The sequence below is a fragment of the Hippopotamus amphibius genome, chromosome 8 (assembly GCF_030028045.1).
Source record: "Hippopotamus amphibius kiboko isolate mHipAmp2 chromosome 8, mHipAmp2.hap2, whole genome shotgun sequence".
Taxonomy (NCBI): Eukaryota; Metazoa; Chordata; class Mammalia; order Artiodactyla; family Hippopotamidae; genus Hippopotamus; species Hippopotamus amphibius.
Window position 1 is genome coordinate 88,456,742 of NC_080193.1, and position 17,197 is coordinate 88,473,938.

Sequence of the window (17,197 nt, forward strand, 5' to 3'; positions counted from 1 at the left end):
GGTAGAGTTTGGGGAGGCACAGGGGAAAGAGCAGCTTGATATCAGAGCCCAGAGTAAACAAAATCAGATTCTGAGAGATGGATAAGCCAACCTTAAAGAATCCTACCAGCAGCGACTTCATTTTCTGGCTGGCTGCTTCCCATATTACATGTGAAATTTGGAAGAAACACAAAGGCTGGGCAAATTGCAGTCACCTAGTTAAGAGATATATAAAAGGTACCTCTCCCTGTAAAAAGTTGCTGAGACTTTAGAAACATGGTGCCAGGAGGCAGAGATGCCACTGGCCCTGGAAATGACAATGCTGTTTGTGGCCTAGTCATACTCAGCTCACTCTTTGATTTTAAATTTAAAGTTGATGTAACTTTTGTCCTCTATTTAGGATTTATGCTATTTTGCCTAGTAATGCAACTTTAGTATATTACTCTCTCCTTAAGTCACCTCACTTTGGTGAATCTGAAAAAGTTGGATGGGCGTTCATAACATGCTCAAATCACATGATCGTCTGTCTGCCCATTACAGCTATTTGCTTTCAGTAGTCACCTTCCTCATCTATACCCCGTTATTCAGCAAAATATCTGAGCCCTTACTTGCTGCCAGGAACTGTCCTGGCACTGGGGTAACCATGTAAACAGGACCCACATGATCCCTGTCCCTGACCTCAAAAGGGGGACAAATAACAAACAAGTAAATGAATACAAAAATTACAAATTGGAACCAATTCTGTGAAGGGTATTATAGCAGAGAAAAGCTGGGGGGGGGGGGTTACAGAACTTTAAATAGGGTTGTCAGGGACGGCAACTCTAGGGAAATTTAGACAAGACATGAGGGAAGAGGAGCCAGACACCCACGTGTGTGTGTGTGCGTGTGCGTGTGTGTAAGAGAGAGGGAAGTTAAGTGCACTCCAGGAATACGGAACAAGAAAGTGCAACCTGGAGTGGTAAAGCTTATGTAGAAGAGATGGAAGGGCGGCCAGTGTAGCTGGTGCCTGCGGAGCAAGTGACAGAAGACAAGACTGAAAACATGGGTAAGGAACATAACGTTCAGGGAGGGCCTTGTAGGCCAAGGCAAAGTGCTTGGACTTTATCTCAATGAGTGGGAGAGAACAGGATTACTTCAGATAGGTTAATTTACACTATCTGTTTTTCTTAGTAAAAGATCACGCCGGTAAAATGAAATGTGTGAAAAAAGGTTTTAAGCGCAGAGAACCGTAAGTCACACATAATAACTATCCACTTCTCCGGGTCTCGGATTTTGCATCTGTAAAGCAAGTGGTTTAAGCTAGAAGCCATTCCCTCCCCGCCGCGATGTGCCTAGGCAGAGTTCCGAGAACACCCACAGTGTCAGACGGACCGCAAAAGTCCCCTTGCCCCCGCCAACGCCAAGCACGCAACTGGCGCCCTGAAACTCTTGGTCAGCGCAATGAATCAATGAATGGCCCCTCCAGGCCGCGAAGGAGGCGCTCCGGCTGCGGGACCAGGCCCCGGGGCCAGAAAAGAACGCGGCACGCGGTGCCAGAGGCAGCAAGAGTCGGCCGGCGAGGAAAGTGGGGGCCGGCTCAGCCACTGCCAAGCGCGGCGAGGAGGGGGGCAGGGGCCTCGATGGGTTGAAGGCAGGAGAAGCAGGCCCGACTCCCGGCCCGACTCAGGGAGCTGGAAGAGAAGGCCGAAAGGGCGGCTTAGACACTTACCGCAGCCGTCGCCAGACTGTGCATGTTGGGAGCGGCCGCCGCTCTCCTCCCACCACCGGACGCGCCTGACCCGCGTCCCAGCTTCAACGCCTGTGCCGCCGAAGAAGATGAGCCGCCGCAGCCGCCATCCGCCTCCGGCTCGCTCCGCCCCCTTCGCAGTCCTCTGACCTTTAACCTCTGACCCGGCCCACACAACCTCTTCCGGCCTCCCAGCTCTCGGAGTTAACAGTCCTAGAGTTTATCTTTTGTCCCTTAAGTTTCGCGACCGGAAGGACATCCTCCACCTACTAGTCCCCGCATCCCCGGCTTGGAGCAGGTATCTCCAGAGAAGGGCGTGAACTCTGACCTTCCTCTGGAGGCCAGTGAAGAGCGGGAAAAGCCGGGTAGTCCCCAGCGGACAAGCAGTGCGCATGCCCAACTAGGCTGAGTAGGAGGGAAATGGTGGGAGGGCGAAAGTGAGTGAAGTGGGAAGTGCCCATGCGTACTACGGTCAGGGCAGGGGCGGGCTACCTCGGCGAGAGTTCGCTCGGTACTGGGGCGGGGCGAGGGTGTGGAAGGGGCGGAGTTTTCAGGCTTGCGCGCACGCGCCTCGTCTGGTCGCGTCGGGTATGCGTGCGTGCGTGCGTGTTTGCGTGTGGTCACAGTTCCCGCCATCAGCCGCTCTCCCTTACTGGGGAAGCGAGCGGCCCCTCTCCTTCGTGCCCAGCGTCCCTTCCTTCTTAACCGCCGGCTCCTCCCCCTCCGCGCGGAGTCCGTGCTTCCGGCAGGCCTGTCCGAGGCTCCGGACTAGCAAGCACAGGTAAGGCGGGCCCGGCGAGCGTCTCAACGGAGCCGTTTTACCCTGGCCCCCCCCGCCCCGTGCGGTCCGCCCACTCGGCGTTCACTCTTTAAGAGTTAGCCCCGCTGCTGCTCAGCCCGCCCCCGCCCCCGTCCCCGCGATGCCCCCTGTGGCTTCACAGGTACTCCACTGAGTCTTCTCCCAAGCTTTTCCTCTCCTCTGACCTGGTCTTTACTGTAACTCGCTCCCTCCGTGACTCGAACCTGGCTCCTCTTTGCTGGGGGCTGTCGTCGTCCTCCACTTGCTCCTTAGCGAGCCTTGCTATCTCTTCAGGTGACTTCCGTTGCTGCACGTCCATCAGGCCTTGGGATATGATACTGTTTCACTCTCTTGGCTATTCTTCACCTTCTCTCTCCTAAGCATCTCTCACTAAAAGGCATGAATTGTATTTTTTCGTGCCTTTGGTTCCCCATCTTTAGCCATCATATCAGGTTGTCAGGTTTAGGTCATGATCCGTGAGAGAAGATGATAATTGATGACAAAACCCTGTGCCTGGAGAGTTGGCCTGTAGTGGTTTTGTAATCCTTTCAGAATTTAGGCTCTGTGTAAATGCGTTTTTTTGGGTAGCGTTGTCTGACAAGTCTCTAACTGGAAAAGCTCTCTTAACAGAGGATGTCAAGTAGGCAGTGGGGATGCACTGGGCTGGAGTTCAGAAGAGAGCTCTGAACTGGATACATGAGTAAACATATATAATATATAGACATCATCTGCCATGTTGATCGTAATTGAAGCTATGGATGTGGATGAAATTGCCTAAAGAGAGTACAGTGCTAGAAATGAAAGGGACTTAGGATGGAGCACTGAGGGATTCTTGGTGTTTAGTAACTGGATAGAGGAGTACAGGTCTTGTAGAAAAGGTGAAAGAAGTTATCAATAATGTTGAATTCCGCTTAAAGTTGAATGAGGACTGAAAATCCTGTTGACATCAAAGTAATCGATTATCATAGTGAGAGATGTTTGATAGAGTAAGATGGATATCAGGGTACAGTCCTAGGTCTTGTTCTCCCCTTACTCTTCCCTCCCACCCTAAGCTTTAAATTCTACCTGTATGTTGATGACTTGAGAAGTTTTATTTTCAGCTTGTTCCCCTTGTTTTTAGCTTAAAATCTAAATAGCCAACTGTCTGCTGGACATCTCAACTTGATTTTTTTTGGTAGGAATTTCAAATATAACATGTCTGAAACCAGTCTTAATTCTCTCCATACCCAAATGCTTTCTTTTCCAGTATCCCATTCCATTTCATTATGGATATAATTAAGTGGTATATCCATTTGCCCATTTACATAGTCTGGAAACCTGAAAGCCATTCCTGATTTCTCTCTCACCACATGTATCTATACCCTCTTCGGGTTCTGTTTATTCTGTTTCCGTTATGTCTTGAATCTATTCCTGTACATTTTCATTATCACTGTTCTAGTTCAAGCCACAGTCCTGTTTCACCTGGACTTAATATTCCCTATATTCTCATCTGTAAAATGGGAATAATAATCACCTTATTGGATTGCTATGAGGATTAAATGAAATAACCATGGTAAGCATATGACATAGAGTAAATAACCAGTGAGCATTAATTGTTACTGTAATTGTTGTTAAAAGCTGAATCACTTCCATTCTCTCTTATCTGGTTGTCCTAATTTCTTTCATTCTTGCTCCTTTCACTCTCTGCCCCAAACCCAAACAAACGGCATCGCTTTTCCATTCAGCAGTAACATAGTAACACATCATTTCTCTGCTTAAAAACCTACCCCAGTCTTAAATCAAGTACTGTATTATAATCTCTTATCATGCCCTGAACTTTATACCATTTTTCAGAACTTTTAATTATATATTTACTTGTGTGATTTTTTAAAGTCTGTCTTCTATTAGAATATGGGTTAGGAACTATTTCACTTCTATTCCTCGAGAATTTGTTAAATGAGTAAGTAAATTGGAGCTTGCTATATAAGAACTATCATGTCTTTGGGAAACACCAGCTTACTGATATTCTTGTCATCTGATAACAAGCATCTTTTTTCACTCTGCAGTCAAATTAAAGGACACAAAAAACCAAAGGGTTTTCAAGCTTTGTATGATTTTACCCGTTCTTATGTCATAGAATCATGCAGATTTTAGACTCTTTGAATTAGAGATAAAGTTTATCTAGGTCAATTTCTCTCTCTACTTTCAGCCACCACACTAATTTTATCTCTTTGTGCATTTGTTTTATGGATCTTTTAAGAAAAGAAAGCCCTTAGAAATTAGAGCAGTGGTTTATATATTTTAACAATAGGTTAAACTGTGAGACCAGTGAAGATGAGGTTTCCAAAAATATATAAAGGGAAATTCCATATTTAAGTAAGTGGTTGGTGGTGGTTATGGAAGAAAATACTAAAGTTTAATAATTTGTGTGTGTAGAACAGGATTTGTGTTGAGAAATAAAAAATTAAAAATAGGAGTGCCAAACATAGAGGCATTTGGGTTTATTTTATAGGTAGTGATGAGCTGTTAAAAATGTTTGGGAGAAAGTTTCAGTTGAGCAAGATGAATAAATTCTAGAGATAAGCTGTACAACATTGTACTTATAGTTAACAATACTGTATTGTACACTTCAGTGTTTAAGAGGGTAGGTCTCTTGTTAAATATTCTTACTACTGTAAAATTAAAAAATTTTTTTTAATGTTTGGGAGGGGAATTAGCGTTAATAGCAAATATTTTAGCGTTTAGGAAGTGCCTGTTATTTTGTTGGAATACAAAAGAAAGACAGCGCCCCTCCACCCTCCCTCCCCTTTAGAGAGAAAGTTAAGGAGACACACTTTAAGAGTAAGAGATAAAAGGAGTAGTCCTTTAGAAAGGGTATTATAGGGTAAAAGATTTACTGGATAGAAAAAAATAAGAGAACGGAGACTGGAAAGTGGTTGCTACAAATCATTGAGGATGCAATATAGTAGTGGTTAAAAACATGGGTTCTGGTGCTAGACTTAGTTTTGTCTCTTACTGACTCTATAACCGTGGATAAATCACCTAATCTCTCTCACCTAATCTCTCTAAGCCTCAGTTTCCTCATCTGTAAAATAGAGATATTAATAATCCCTATCCTTTAGGATTACTGTGAAGCTTATGAGATAGTGTATATATGATGTTTAGTACTGTGCATAGTAAATGCTACCTAATGTTTGGTGGGAAGGATGGCAAAATGATGCATTGCTGAATTAGGGTAGTAATGATGAGAAAACAGTGTTTTAGATACGTGGAATGAAGTTAAAGCTGATGCTGGGATCTTTTTGCCTGAGTGACCGCAGAAGGACAAATGTAGGGAAGTCTGGGGAGTCTCTTAAAGAGAGTGTAGACTGTGTCACGTTCACATTTATATCCCTACCACAGTGCCATCAAATTGGAGTAGCTCAATAAATAATTTTTCACTAAGTGAACAAAGGAGTTTGAAGTTGGTGTTACAGCATTCAAGAAGGCAGTGAGAAATGTTTGGGTAGAACTTCAGGGAAAGTTGAGGCTTTGAGAGACCTAAATTTGAGAAACAAGCCCACTAGGTTAGTTGTGAAAGAAAAGTAAAAACCAAGTTTACCCACCTTTTGAAATTTGTATAAACACATAGTGGAAGTGGTATTTTAAGATTTAAGACATCGTTATGCAACAATGTTTATAAAAGTCAACAAAGGATATACTCTCTTTTTCACTGCTTTCTTAGTTTCAAAACGTAGCGGGAATAAATAAGACACAAATTCATCAAGGTGCAGGCTCTGGGAGTCCCTCATTTTGCACAGCAGATATATCCCTAGACTTCTGCTGAGTGTGTGTGTGTGTATGTGTATGTGTATCTTGAGCACTATGTTTTAAATGTTTTCAGTAAAGTAGTTTGTGGTTTTTAAATAGTCAAAGGGTTAATTTTCATTGTATAAATGATCACTTTTTTAGAAATTTAATTTTGTAAATGAAGTTTTTTTTTAAAAAGGCACACTTATATTTTCTTTAGCTGAGTTGATGGCTCCTGGAGAACTGGCATAGCTGCAGAATATGAGTAGTTCCCCAAGAAGAGTGCATTGCCTTTGGCACAAGGATCAGAATAAAGGTGAATTGTTATTACATAGGGTTTTTCAGTAAAGTCACTGAAAAGTAAGTAATGTTTTTATTTTGGATATATGTTTTCAAGAGTATGCAAACTGGCAAGAATTGACAATTTTATTCTATTTTGTAGTAATAGTTTTGTGCTTTAGCATGCTTTCTTAAACCAGAGAATACCCCTGGATAAGAATGTTTTCAAAGCAGTACCTAAAATATGAGCATTAAATAGCCATAAGGGTGTAGAAAGATTTTTGCCAATGTTATTGATTGAGCTTTCATAGACTGCTCAAAATTGAACAGTAATTTTAATAATGGTGAAGAAATTTAGGGAAAGTAGAATCTCTTTAGATGTACTTAAAGATTAATTGATTATTCTTGTAATTTGTCTTCCTAACATCACTTTGATAGTGAATTAGCATTACAGAGTTCAGTGAAACCTCGTCTTTGTCCTAGGTTCATAGGAAGTTTAACTGTTACTGGATCATGCTAGATACTGAAAAGGAAACTTAGTGTTTTTCTCTTAACTAAGTAGGGCAAATCCTGATAATATGATCAGTGTACAAAAGTAAATATAGTTAATTCATTTAGTGCAAGGGCAGATAATGGACTAGATTGATGCATTAAGAAAAAATTTTATTGATTCTGCCAATTTTATGTTCTGTCCCTTTTTGGTTTTTTCGCCTAGAAGAGATTGCTAGTAGAAATGGTTAAGAAATGTTCAATATCTGAAGTAAAATTTTATACACTTAACCAAAACTCTGCATCAAAATGTTTGAGAATTATATCTAGAGAAATCACGTATTATATATAGAAAGAATTATATAGAGGGAAACAGAAGTAACCAATAAAGTTTTTTTTATTTCTTATATACTTCATTGAACTTTGAAATCTTCACCTCCAAATCTTGTTAAATAATCTAATTTTTTAAAATATGTTTTTGTTGGAGGAATTCAAGGTCAGTGTCTTTTAGTTACTTTTTGGTCTTTAAGGAAAACACTAAGATAATGGGGTTTTTATATTATTCCCTTTTAATTTGGCACCATGATATATAAGGAAAGATGAGGTAATTTGATATACCTCTTAAAGTGGAGTTGCTTCATTAAGCAGTAAATTATATGAATCCCAGTTTAGGCAAGTTTACTAATGTATTTTGTTTTAATAATGCATCCTGTAACTGCATATTCTTATTTTTCATAAATGATTTTTCTCTCATTGAATCTTAAGATATGTGGACAGCTTTGCATTTAGGAGAAATTCAGATGCACATCGAAAAAGCCTAGATGTAGTGTTCAAAAGATAAGGTATACGGTGCAGAGTGATACTCTTGTAAAGAGCTTAGTAAACATAATTCTAATTCTATATTGGCCATATAAAAGGGATTTATGGTTCTAGTATCTGCTGCTGTATGTTTTAGCAGTAAATTGAATAAAGTTGATAGTGCTGATTTGTTCTTTATTCTTGAATAATAAGTTTGTTTCTTGTGTGCCAGACACTGTCTTAGTGGGGATGCAAAGATTTAAGAACATATCTCCTGTCTTCAAATAGCAAAGCCTAGCTAGAGAGAAATAAAGAGGTAAATAGACAGTTTATAATACAATATAATAAATGCTCTACTAGAGGTAAGCACAGGGTACAACAGAAGAGAAAAGCATTAAACGCCCTCAGTGTAGATGTGGGGTGAGAGAACAAGTGAAAGATAGTTAGGAAAGGCTTCTTAGAGAAGATAATATCTAAATTGAGTTTTGATTTTATAGCCAGAAAAAGGCAAAAGGGGATCGTGGGGGATGGGGAGAGTAAGTAAAAATTCTCCAGACAGAGACCACAGTGTGTGCAAAGGTATAGTAGCATGAAAACATATGCCTTTTTTAGGGAAATTGTAAGCAGTTCAGATGGCTGGATTTGGAGGGTTTGTTGGGGATAGACAGGTAAGCAGAGCCTGGATCATGCAGGATGTTTGTCATGTTAATGAATCTAGATTGTGTTGTGAAGTCATTGGGGAGCTGTTGAATGATAGTGAGCAGGGTGATGTGATTTGTTCTGAAATTCATTATAAAGATGTCTGGAAGGTATATGGAGGTAGAATTGACAACTTTACCTTCGATTTCCAGTTCAATACCAATAATCATCAAGAGAGAAGTCAGCGATAACTCATGTTTATGGCATGTGCAAGTGGAGTAGGAGAAGGGCCACATATTCTTGGCAGTGCTGAGAAAGTGCAAAAAAATCTCAAGGCTCTACCCAAACAATGAAGCACCAAATTATTAATTGTAAAAAAAAGGCATTACAAACACATTGCTGGCCCAGATTTTGTAGTTACTAGTTTGAGCACAGTGTCACAGTAACAGGTCTGTAAACAGTAGTGGCCCGTATTACTTTGATGGATTCATATACCCAGCCAATTATACTATCTAAATCTGGCCACAATTAGGCACTCAAAAAGTTTGATGAGATGAGTAAATAATAGTAGAGGACTTACAATGCATAATACCTTTAACTAAAAGTGTTTTTATATCTCTCTTTAAATTTGTTCCTAGCTGTTTAACGTACAGTACCTAGAACTAGGGTTTCCCTGGCTATATCCTACCTACAGGTGGGTTTTGTTTGATTTGTAGCTTTTAAAAATAACTTTGAATTCATTGCCCACAGTTTAAAATGGGCAGTTGATATAAAAATTTGGATGTCATTTTCTTGAAGAATTAGATGACTTGGCAGTGCTAGGTTTACTGTTTCTACATAGCAAAACTGGCTAGATTTGAGTAGCAGTTTTAATATTTTGCCTGCCTGAATCATTTGTGTCACCTACTTGGCTGGCCTCTGTAGAGGCAGTGAGTTGGTGACCCTTGTTAACAAGTTATTTGTCTGGGATCTTTGGAGAAAGAGGTGTTGCAGACAAGGAATAAATTCAGAAAATAGACACTAATTCTGTTCATATTGAAGCTGCTGTCTGTTGAGTGCCTAATGTGTGTTATTTCATTTAATTCTGCAACACTATAGCATTTTCATATTCCTATTTTACAGTTGAGAAAACTAGTGGTTAGGAAAGGTAAGTCACAAATTAGTAAGTAACAGAGCTGGCTTCTAATATCTAGGTCTAGTATGTTTTTCCTTTGTACATATACTACTATTTTTAGCTTTTCTAGTTGAGCTGTTTAAGCAGAAACAAAGGTTAATGATTTTTAAGTTGTTAAATTATAAGCAAGAATCTGTATTAGAGGCAATGTTTTTAGAGACTTGAAAGTTATGGTGTAAATTTTGTTTTAATTTTAGATGATTGCATATATGTGTGTATGTGTGTAACACACTATTTGATAACATTTTCTGCAGTTACTATAATTGTATTTATTTGCTGACATCTGGTAAGCTGGTTTGAAAAGTCTTAGACATTCTGTCATTTCTGTAAGTGTCAGAAGTTCACTTGGGAAATTTGAATATTTGTCAAAGATAAAATTAGTAAAGATTCTTTCCAGGAATGGTAATATTAAACATAAATGGTAGGTGGATCTTAGGAAGAGGGTTTTTTTGTTTTGTTTTGTTTTTTGTTTTGTTTTATGTTTTTGGTTAGTTTGTTTTCCCTAGAGAATAAATGATTTTCTCAATAATATAATTCTTTAGGTTAAACTAATTTGATTATTCTCACAATTATTTATTCATTTAAACTGATTTATCTCACAATTATTCATTATTCTCACAATTATTTATTATTTATTCACATGTGGATAAGCTTAGACTACCAACTGGTATAAGGAATTGTTTGGTGATATGATTTGATGTTTTGCTAGGAACTCAGTTCTAACAAATGGGCTCAGCTGACTGAAATGTTTTTTTACTTTTTGCTTGAAATTCAAGATCTTTTAGCATCATGAAGGAAGGTAAGAGTTGGTCATTGCCGTGGGCACTCACGTTGAGAATGGAATCATTAGTATTCCTGATTGGCATGCCTTTAGTGGCAGCAAGTATGGTTGTTAATGGTGCAAAATTTAAAATTTAGGCACTAATAGACACAGATACACGGCAAAGAGAGAACATGTACAGAAGAAATAAAAGGTGGGTAAATTCCGTCACTGAACGTCAGTGACTGCTTCATTTGTTTTTCTTACCTGTACCATCCCAGTTAAAGCCCTTGAGGCTGCTTAATAAAAGCTAGTTTATTGAAATTGAGAAAAGGACATAAGATGATTCATTAAATGTTCTCTTTCAAACTCTTGTTTTAATCGCTAGTAAATTGTAACTTATTATTTTATTTTTCTTCCTTAGAATCTATCAGGTGAAGGTGTATTTTTTCTTTTTAATTTGGCTAGAAGCAATTTATTTTTAAAGAAAGTATGTCTCCTCTGAAGATACATGGTCCTATCAGAATTCGAAGTATGCAGACTGGGATTACAAAATGGAAAGAAGGATCCTTTGAAGTTGTGGAAAAAGAGAATAAAGTCAGCCTAGTAGTTCACTACAATACTGGAGGAATTCCAAGGATATTTCAGGTATTACCAAATTTTGATTTGGAAAAGATCTTCAGTCACATCTGTTAGTGAATAGCTGTTCTCTGCCACACTAGGTATCATGGTACCCCTCCTAGTTTACCATTTCTTGCTGCCTATATCCAGGATACTAATACTGTTAGGTATATATATGTTATAAATTATCCAGCAAAATTTTTGATGGTGTATAATAAAGAGTAGGAATTAGTCACTATTATTGAAAAGGAAACTGGTGGGAGAAAGCTGAGAGGAACTGAGTTTGGAATCTATCTTTCTAAGCTATTTTTAACCACATTAGGATACTTCAGTTATTTTTTTACCCCCTCAACGTATATGATAAATTCATCACCATTTAGTGTTAGCTTTTAATAGGACTCATTAGTGTCTTCTTAATTTCTACTTCTTAAATACTTCTGCCAGAGGTTGTGGTATGGACCATTCAAGGATGATTATTCAAGGTCATCCTTACAGCTGTTGTCTTCTGTTAGCTTTTGATGGATCTCATTGTTTTATCACTGCTAGAGTTCATTTTGTTTTCACTTCTGTCTTGTGCAGCCAAGAACTACTTGTATTGATGTGAATTGAATTTAATGTCTTACTTATTACATTGCTCTGCACTTAAAAATGCTGTATTTGTTAATTAGATTATATAAAAGTATAATATTCATTTTAAAGTACTCTTTTGAAGAACAGTTTATAAAACTTTATGCTTGAGGACCTGAGCTGAAGTAAAATTTCTGTTTATCTTTGCTTTTAAGCTATGAAAATAAGTTGATCATGATTTTATGTAACAGAGATATTCTTAAATAGATTGGAGGTGGTGACATTGGTAATAGAAATCATAGTTTCTACCACATACATATATCTAATTGCCCATCTCAATGAAAGAAAGATTTTTTTCAAATAGAGATTCAGTCTTTCAGTCCTCATCCGGAATTAGCACTGAGTAAATATTTAAATGCTTAAACAAACATAGATCTTTAGAAGCACAATGAATCTACCTATGATTACACCTTCATCTCAGTTACAGATTAGTTTGCATTCAGCATTCATTTGTTAACCACTTATAGATTACTGTGGTGGGTACTGTGCTAAGGGCTAAGAATATAGAGCTGAATGAGACACTTTTCCTCCCAAACTTAAGAGTAACCAAATGCATTCTCAACTGTAAAAATATCTCAGAGATACTGAGGTAACACAAAGAAGGAAGTGTTTTGTGCTCTGAGGATTTAGAGGATAGATAGGAATTTGTTAGACACAGTAGAGGTAAGGTGGAGGTGATTTCTATAATGGACAAACACATGCTGGTGTGAAACAATACTCAGGGAACCAGAAAATTCTTTTAAAATTAATGCGCAGTAGGGAGAGTGAATGGCAGAAGTAGAGGCTGAAGAGCTAGACCGGAACCAGATCTTAAAGTATCTTGTTTGTCGTACTAAAGGAAACTTAGATATTAAGGAGCTAAGAATCTTAAGTTTAAATTCATTTGGCAGCTAGGTGGATGACTTTGTTTCAAGAGCTAATGGGAGAATAAGGACATGTAAGAAGTTATTTTGGGAGTTTGGATGAGAAATGAAAGTCCTGAGCAAAGGAAAAGACAGTGGGAGAAGCAAGTGGAGGAAAGGGTAGATTTGAAGGGGTTCCAAGAAGATTTAACTCATTAGATTTGGGGGGTGAGAGTGAAAAGAATCTGGGGAGATTCTTAAGTTGAGTTGATAGCAATCCCTTTCATCTTCTCTTTGATAGGGGGCAAAGTGGAGGAATTGGGGCATGAGGATTGGAAGAGATGAATTGTCTGAAGTGTCAGGCATTCAGATATTGGTATCTACTAGGCATTTGGTGAACAAAACTGGAGCTCCAGCAGAAATCTGGACTTAGAGAAAAAGCTGAGAGGCCTCACCATATGGGTAGTAACTAAAATTGTAAGGCTAGCTAGGATTTTTCAGTTGTTGAAATGATCAAGTTCAAGATTATTCTCATCTTGTTTGTTAATCAACAAACTTTTCCCCTTACATTTAACTTTCATTTTTAGAAAGTGGTATATTGTCTGAAATAATGGTTTTATGCAATTTCTTTTCCTTTTGCATGCTAAACTGCTGATATAAATATTTTGGAGTTAAAACACCTGAAACTAGTTACTGTGTTTTATGATAGAATTTCTACTCAAAGACATGAGTTTAAGACCTACTTTGAAGCTTAAAAAATGTCATTTAAATTTGAAATATAAATTAAGTCTGATTGGTAAAGTTATTTTTATTGAAAAATTGTCAAAGTTCAGTTCTCCCTAATTAAAAAAAAAAATGAAATGCTATTACTTCTTTCTTTATGCTATTCAGAGGGTATGTCTTCAGCAAAAGGCAGCTTTAGAAACCTCTGTATATGCCTGCTGAGGGAGAATGTTAGAGAATAAGGATGCCTGGTTGGCAGGAATTATTTAGATAAAAAAGTGCAAGATGTATTAATTTAGTCTTGGAAAAATTTCAACCAAGAGAAGATAAAAGTTATCACTTAACAGCACATATCCAGAGTCTGGAAGAGTATAAAACAAATCATTGAACCAGTTCTGGGGAGTGGGAGAGGTAAGCTAAGAGAGTACCAGGATACTTATGATCTTTATGATTGAAAGCTAAATGAGCCTGCTTAGACAGTTAAAGAAGAAAAAAGGATGTTCTGATGTTGGTAAAGGTTTATGTTGATGTGTTTTTGAGAACTGGAATTCTTTTGAGGATTATAGTTTGGATTAGTATATCTTTTTACATTGCAGCTACTTAAACCATTTGCTAGATATTTCACAAGCTTTTGTTTAAAAGAAAAAAAAGAAGAAGGAAAGAAAAAGAAAGCCTCTAATCCAAAATGGCTTTCTAAACTGGTGATGGTATAACCATCAAGGCTCTGAAAATTAACTTACTAGTTTTTATAACTTTATAACTGTACCTGAAAATATGCAGTTCCCTACCAAAAAAAATCAAGAGTGTTAGGATTACTCTGTAAAATTTTAATAGTACGTGTTTGCCTCTTCTAGAAGTGAAATCTTTGATTTAAATATATCAAAAAATGGAAACTTTTTGGTTGAAAAAAACTAAAAATGGGAAAGATTAAGAAATGCAACAGTATAAAGTTTAGTATTCGTTATACAACTTTTTATGCTTTATTATAATTCATTTTTAATGATACTTTTCCTTTTGTGTTGATCAGCTAAGTCATAACATTAAAAATGTGGTGCTTCGACCCAGTGGAGCAAAACAAAGCCGCCTGATGTTAACTCTACAGGATAACAGCTTCTTGTCTATTGATAAAGTACCAAGTAAGGATGCAGAGGAAATGAGGTTGTTTCTAGATGCAGTCCATCAAAACAGACTTAATGGAGGTGAGCACTAATCATCCCAGGGTCTGACATTAGCAGTTATAAAAATATTGCTAGATAGTAGACTGGTATCCCTTGTAAATATTGATGCAAAAATTTTCAACACAATACTAGGAGACCTAATTCAACAACACATTAAAATGAGTATATACTATGACCAAGTGGGATTTATTTCTGGAATGCAAGAATAGTTTAAGATATGAAAAAAATCTGTCAGTGTGATACATCAAGTTAATAGAATGAAGGACAAAAACCACATGATCATCTAGATGCAGAAAAAGCATTTGATAAAATTTAGCATTCTTTCATGATAGAAACACTCAACAAAGTAGGAATTAAAGCAAACTACCTTACCTCAACATAATAAATGTGTTATATGAAAAGCTGATACCTAAAAGATGGAAAACTGGAAGGTTTTCCTATGAGATCAGGAAGAAGGCAAGGATGCCCTCTCTTACCCATTCTGTTTAACATAATACTGAAGGTCCTAGCCAGAGCACTTAGGCAAGAAAAAGAAATAAAAAGCATCCAAATTGAAAAGGAAGAAGTAAATTTGTCTTTGTTCTCAGATAACCTGATCTTATATGTAGAACACCCTGAAGATTTCAGAAAAGAGTATATCTAGAAAAGGAGTAGGATTTAAATTACAATTGGGAAAACTCACCTGGTTATAGAAATCTTATATACTTGCTTTTTTATATGAAACTTATTCTGAGGTTTTATTCTTGCTATGAAAATAGAAGGTACTATAGAAAATCACACCGTATGATCAGATTCCCCTACCTCCTCCAACCCCTTTCACTTACAAATATTTTGAGGGACTTCACTGGTGGCACAATGGTTAAGAATCCACCTGCCAGTGCAGGGGATATGGGTTCGATCCCTGCTCCAGGAAGATCCCACATGCTGCAGAGCAACTAAGCCCGTGCGCCACAACTACTGAGCCTGCGCTCTAGAGCATGCGAACCACAACTACTGAGCCTACGTGCTGCAGCTGCTGGAGTCTGCATGCCTAGAGCCTATGCTCCGCAACCAGAGAAGCTGCTACAGTGAGAAGCCAGTGCACTGCAACAGAGTAGACCCCCGCTTGCTGCAATTAGAGAAAGCCCATGCACAGCAATGAAGATCCAGTGCAGCCAAATAAAAAAAAAGTTTTGATTTTTTTAAAATATATAGGTATCTTTTTAGGAATAATCTGCTTAAAATGAGTTTTCCACTGTTATTGTTAGTCTCCAGCTCTGTCGTCATCAATACTTTGTTATTACTGATATTTTATAGGTGACAGACTTGAGTTTTTTAACTTAAATATAACACATTAAAAACATTAAAAAAATAAAAGTTGTAGCAGTGCTGCCTTGCTTATATTTAATTAATACTTCTATTTGATACACTGTTTAATTGTTTAAAAAAAATTTTTTATGGTTGTTTGCCATTTGGTTTCTATTCATTATGTATTCATGTTAACAAATCTGAGCTTTGTCAGTTTTCTAAATATTGAATTTTGGAATCAAAGAATTGAGTACTATTTAAAAGTTTTAGAATATGTCAGGGATTATGTCTGTAATTCTGTATTTGTTTTATTCCATCATATTAATTGAATCACTGTTTTAAGAATTGTTGTGTATAAGAAAATCATGTCTCTAAATGCATTACAATGGAAAGCACAGTAGACTGGGGCCCAAGTTTGAGTCTGAACAACATGGCCTAATGGAAAACATGAGCTTTGGACCTAAACAGATTTGGGTTTGAATCCTAGTTCTACTTGTTATTTCCTGTGTGGTTTTGGGCAGCTCCCTTAATAACTGAATTTCAGTTTCCTCATCTCTGAAATGAATGTTTTATCACCTTAATTTCAGTGCTGAATAAAAAATTAGAGATCATTAATGTAAAGCATGACTGGCCACATGATAGGGCGCTCAGTAAGTCATTACCGCTTTTAGAGTGGCTAGCTGTGGATTTAACTTATTCTGTACTCTTGGGCAAGTAGGTTTAAGTTGCCTTTAGCTGCCCCAAAGTGATAATATGTACTTTGCAGAGACTAAAGTAAGTTAATGAATACAAAAATACTTTGAAAAGTATGAAACATTTAACGTATAATGTGTGGTGTTTGAAATCAGTGGGAAAAAGACTAATATTTGGTGAACAGTATTGTCTATAAATAGGACAACTAACAATTTAAGAAGTCATTAAAACTGGATCCTTACCTTACTCCTTCATCTAAATAGGTTTTACATTGATCAAAGATTTGAATATAAAAAAAGGTGATAAAAGTATTATTAGAAGGCTAGAATGGATTTTAATATAATATGTGGATGGAAAAAGCCTTTCTGAGTATGACATAAAACCAGAATCAATAAAGGAAAGGATTAATAACTTGGACTGGGTAAAAAATTTAAATGATCTCTGTGACAAGGAAAAAAGAAAAGACGAACATAAGCCACAATGACAAAGTTAATATTGCTAATATGTAAATCCCAACTTTCCAAATCAGTAAGAAAAAGACAATTCGGTAGAGAAATGGACATATAGGAAATTCAGGAGGAAAAACAGGTGTCCCATAAACATGAATAAATTTTCAACTTCACCAATAAGTAAATTCAAATTCTTACTATCACTTTGGCAGTAGTGTGAAGGGAGGCAAGATAATCTCATATACTTTGTAGGAGCTTAGAGATTTTTTTTTTTTTGAGGAATAGTGGTAATATCAATTTAATTTAAAATTGTACATTCTTTACACCAACAATTCTTATTCTGAGGAGTTTTATCCTATGAAAATT

At 37.5% G+C, this 17,197-nt stretch overlaps 2 protein-coding genes across 8 annotated transcripts in view; one reads left to right on the forward strand and one right to left on the reverse strand.

Moving 5' to 3' along the window:
- The window catches only part of CNOT9 (CCR4-NOT transcription complex subunit 9), a 28,438-nt gene extending 26,364 nt beyond the window's left edge, over positions 1-2,074 (reverse strand). Inside the window, exon 1 of the mRNA XM_057746198.1 lies at positions 1,688-2,074. Within this exon, the coding sequence (XP_057602181.1) occupies positions 1,688-1,711 (24 nt within the window). The 5' untranslated portion in view covers positions 1,712-2,074. The remainder of the gene's footprint in view (positions 1-1,687) is intronic.
- A 235-nt stretch (positions 2,075-2,309) lies between these two features.
- USP37 (ubiquitin specific peptidase 37) overlaps positions 2,310-17,197 on the forward strand; it is an 86,016-nt gene continuing 71,128 nt past the window's right edge. For 2 of the 7 annotated variants that reach the window (XR_009055038.1, XM_057744486.1), the window contains exons 1-4: positions 2,310-2,486; positions 6,493-6,588; positions 10,836-11,059; positions 14,252-14,423. Coding sequence is in view for 6 of the 7 variants with exons in the window: in XM_057744486.1 (XP_057600469.1) it covers positions 10,904-11,059; positions 14,252-14,423 (328 nt within the window). In the remaining variant the exon portion in view is untranslated. Of the gene's footprint in view, positions 2,487-2,633; positions 2,647-3,942; positions 4,057-6,492; positions 6,633-7,437; positions 7,883-10,835; positions 11,060-14,251; positions 14,424-17,197 lie in introns of those variants that run through there. The other 5 variants (XM_057744490.1, XM_057744489.1, XM_057744488.1 and 2 more) reach the window with 5 other exon arrangements.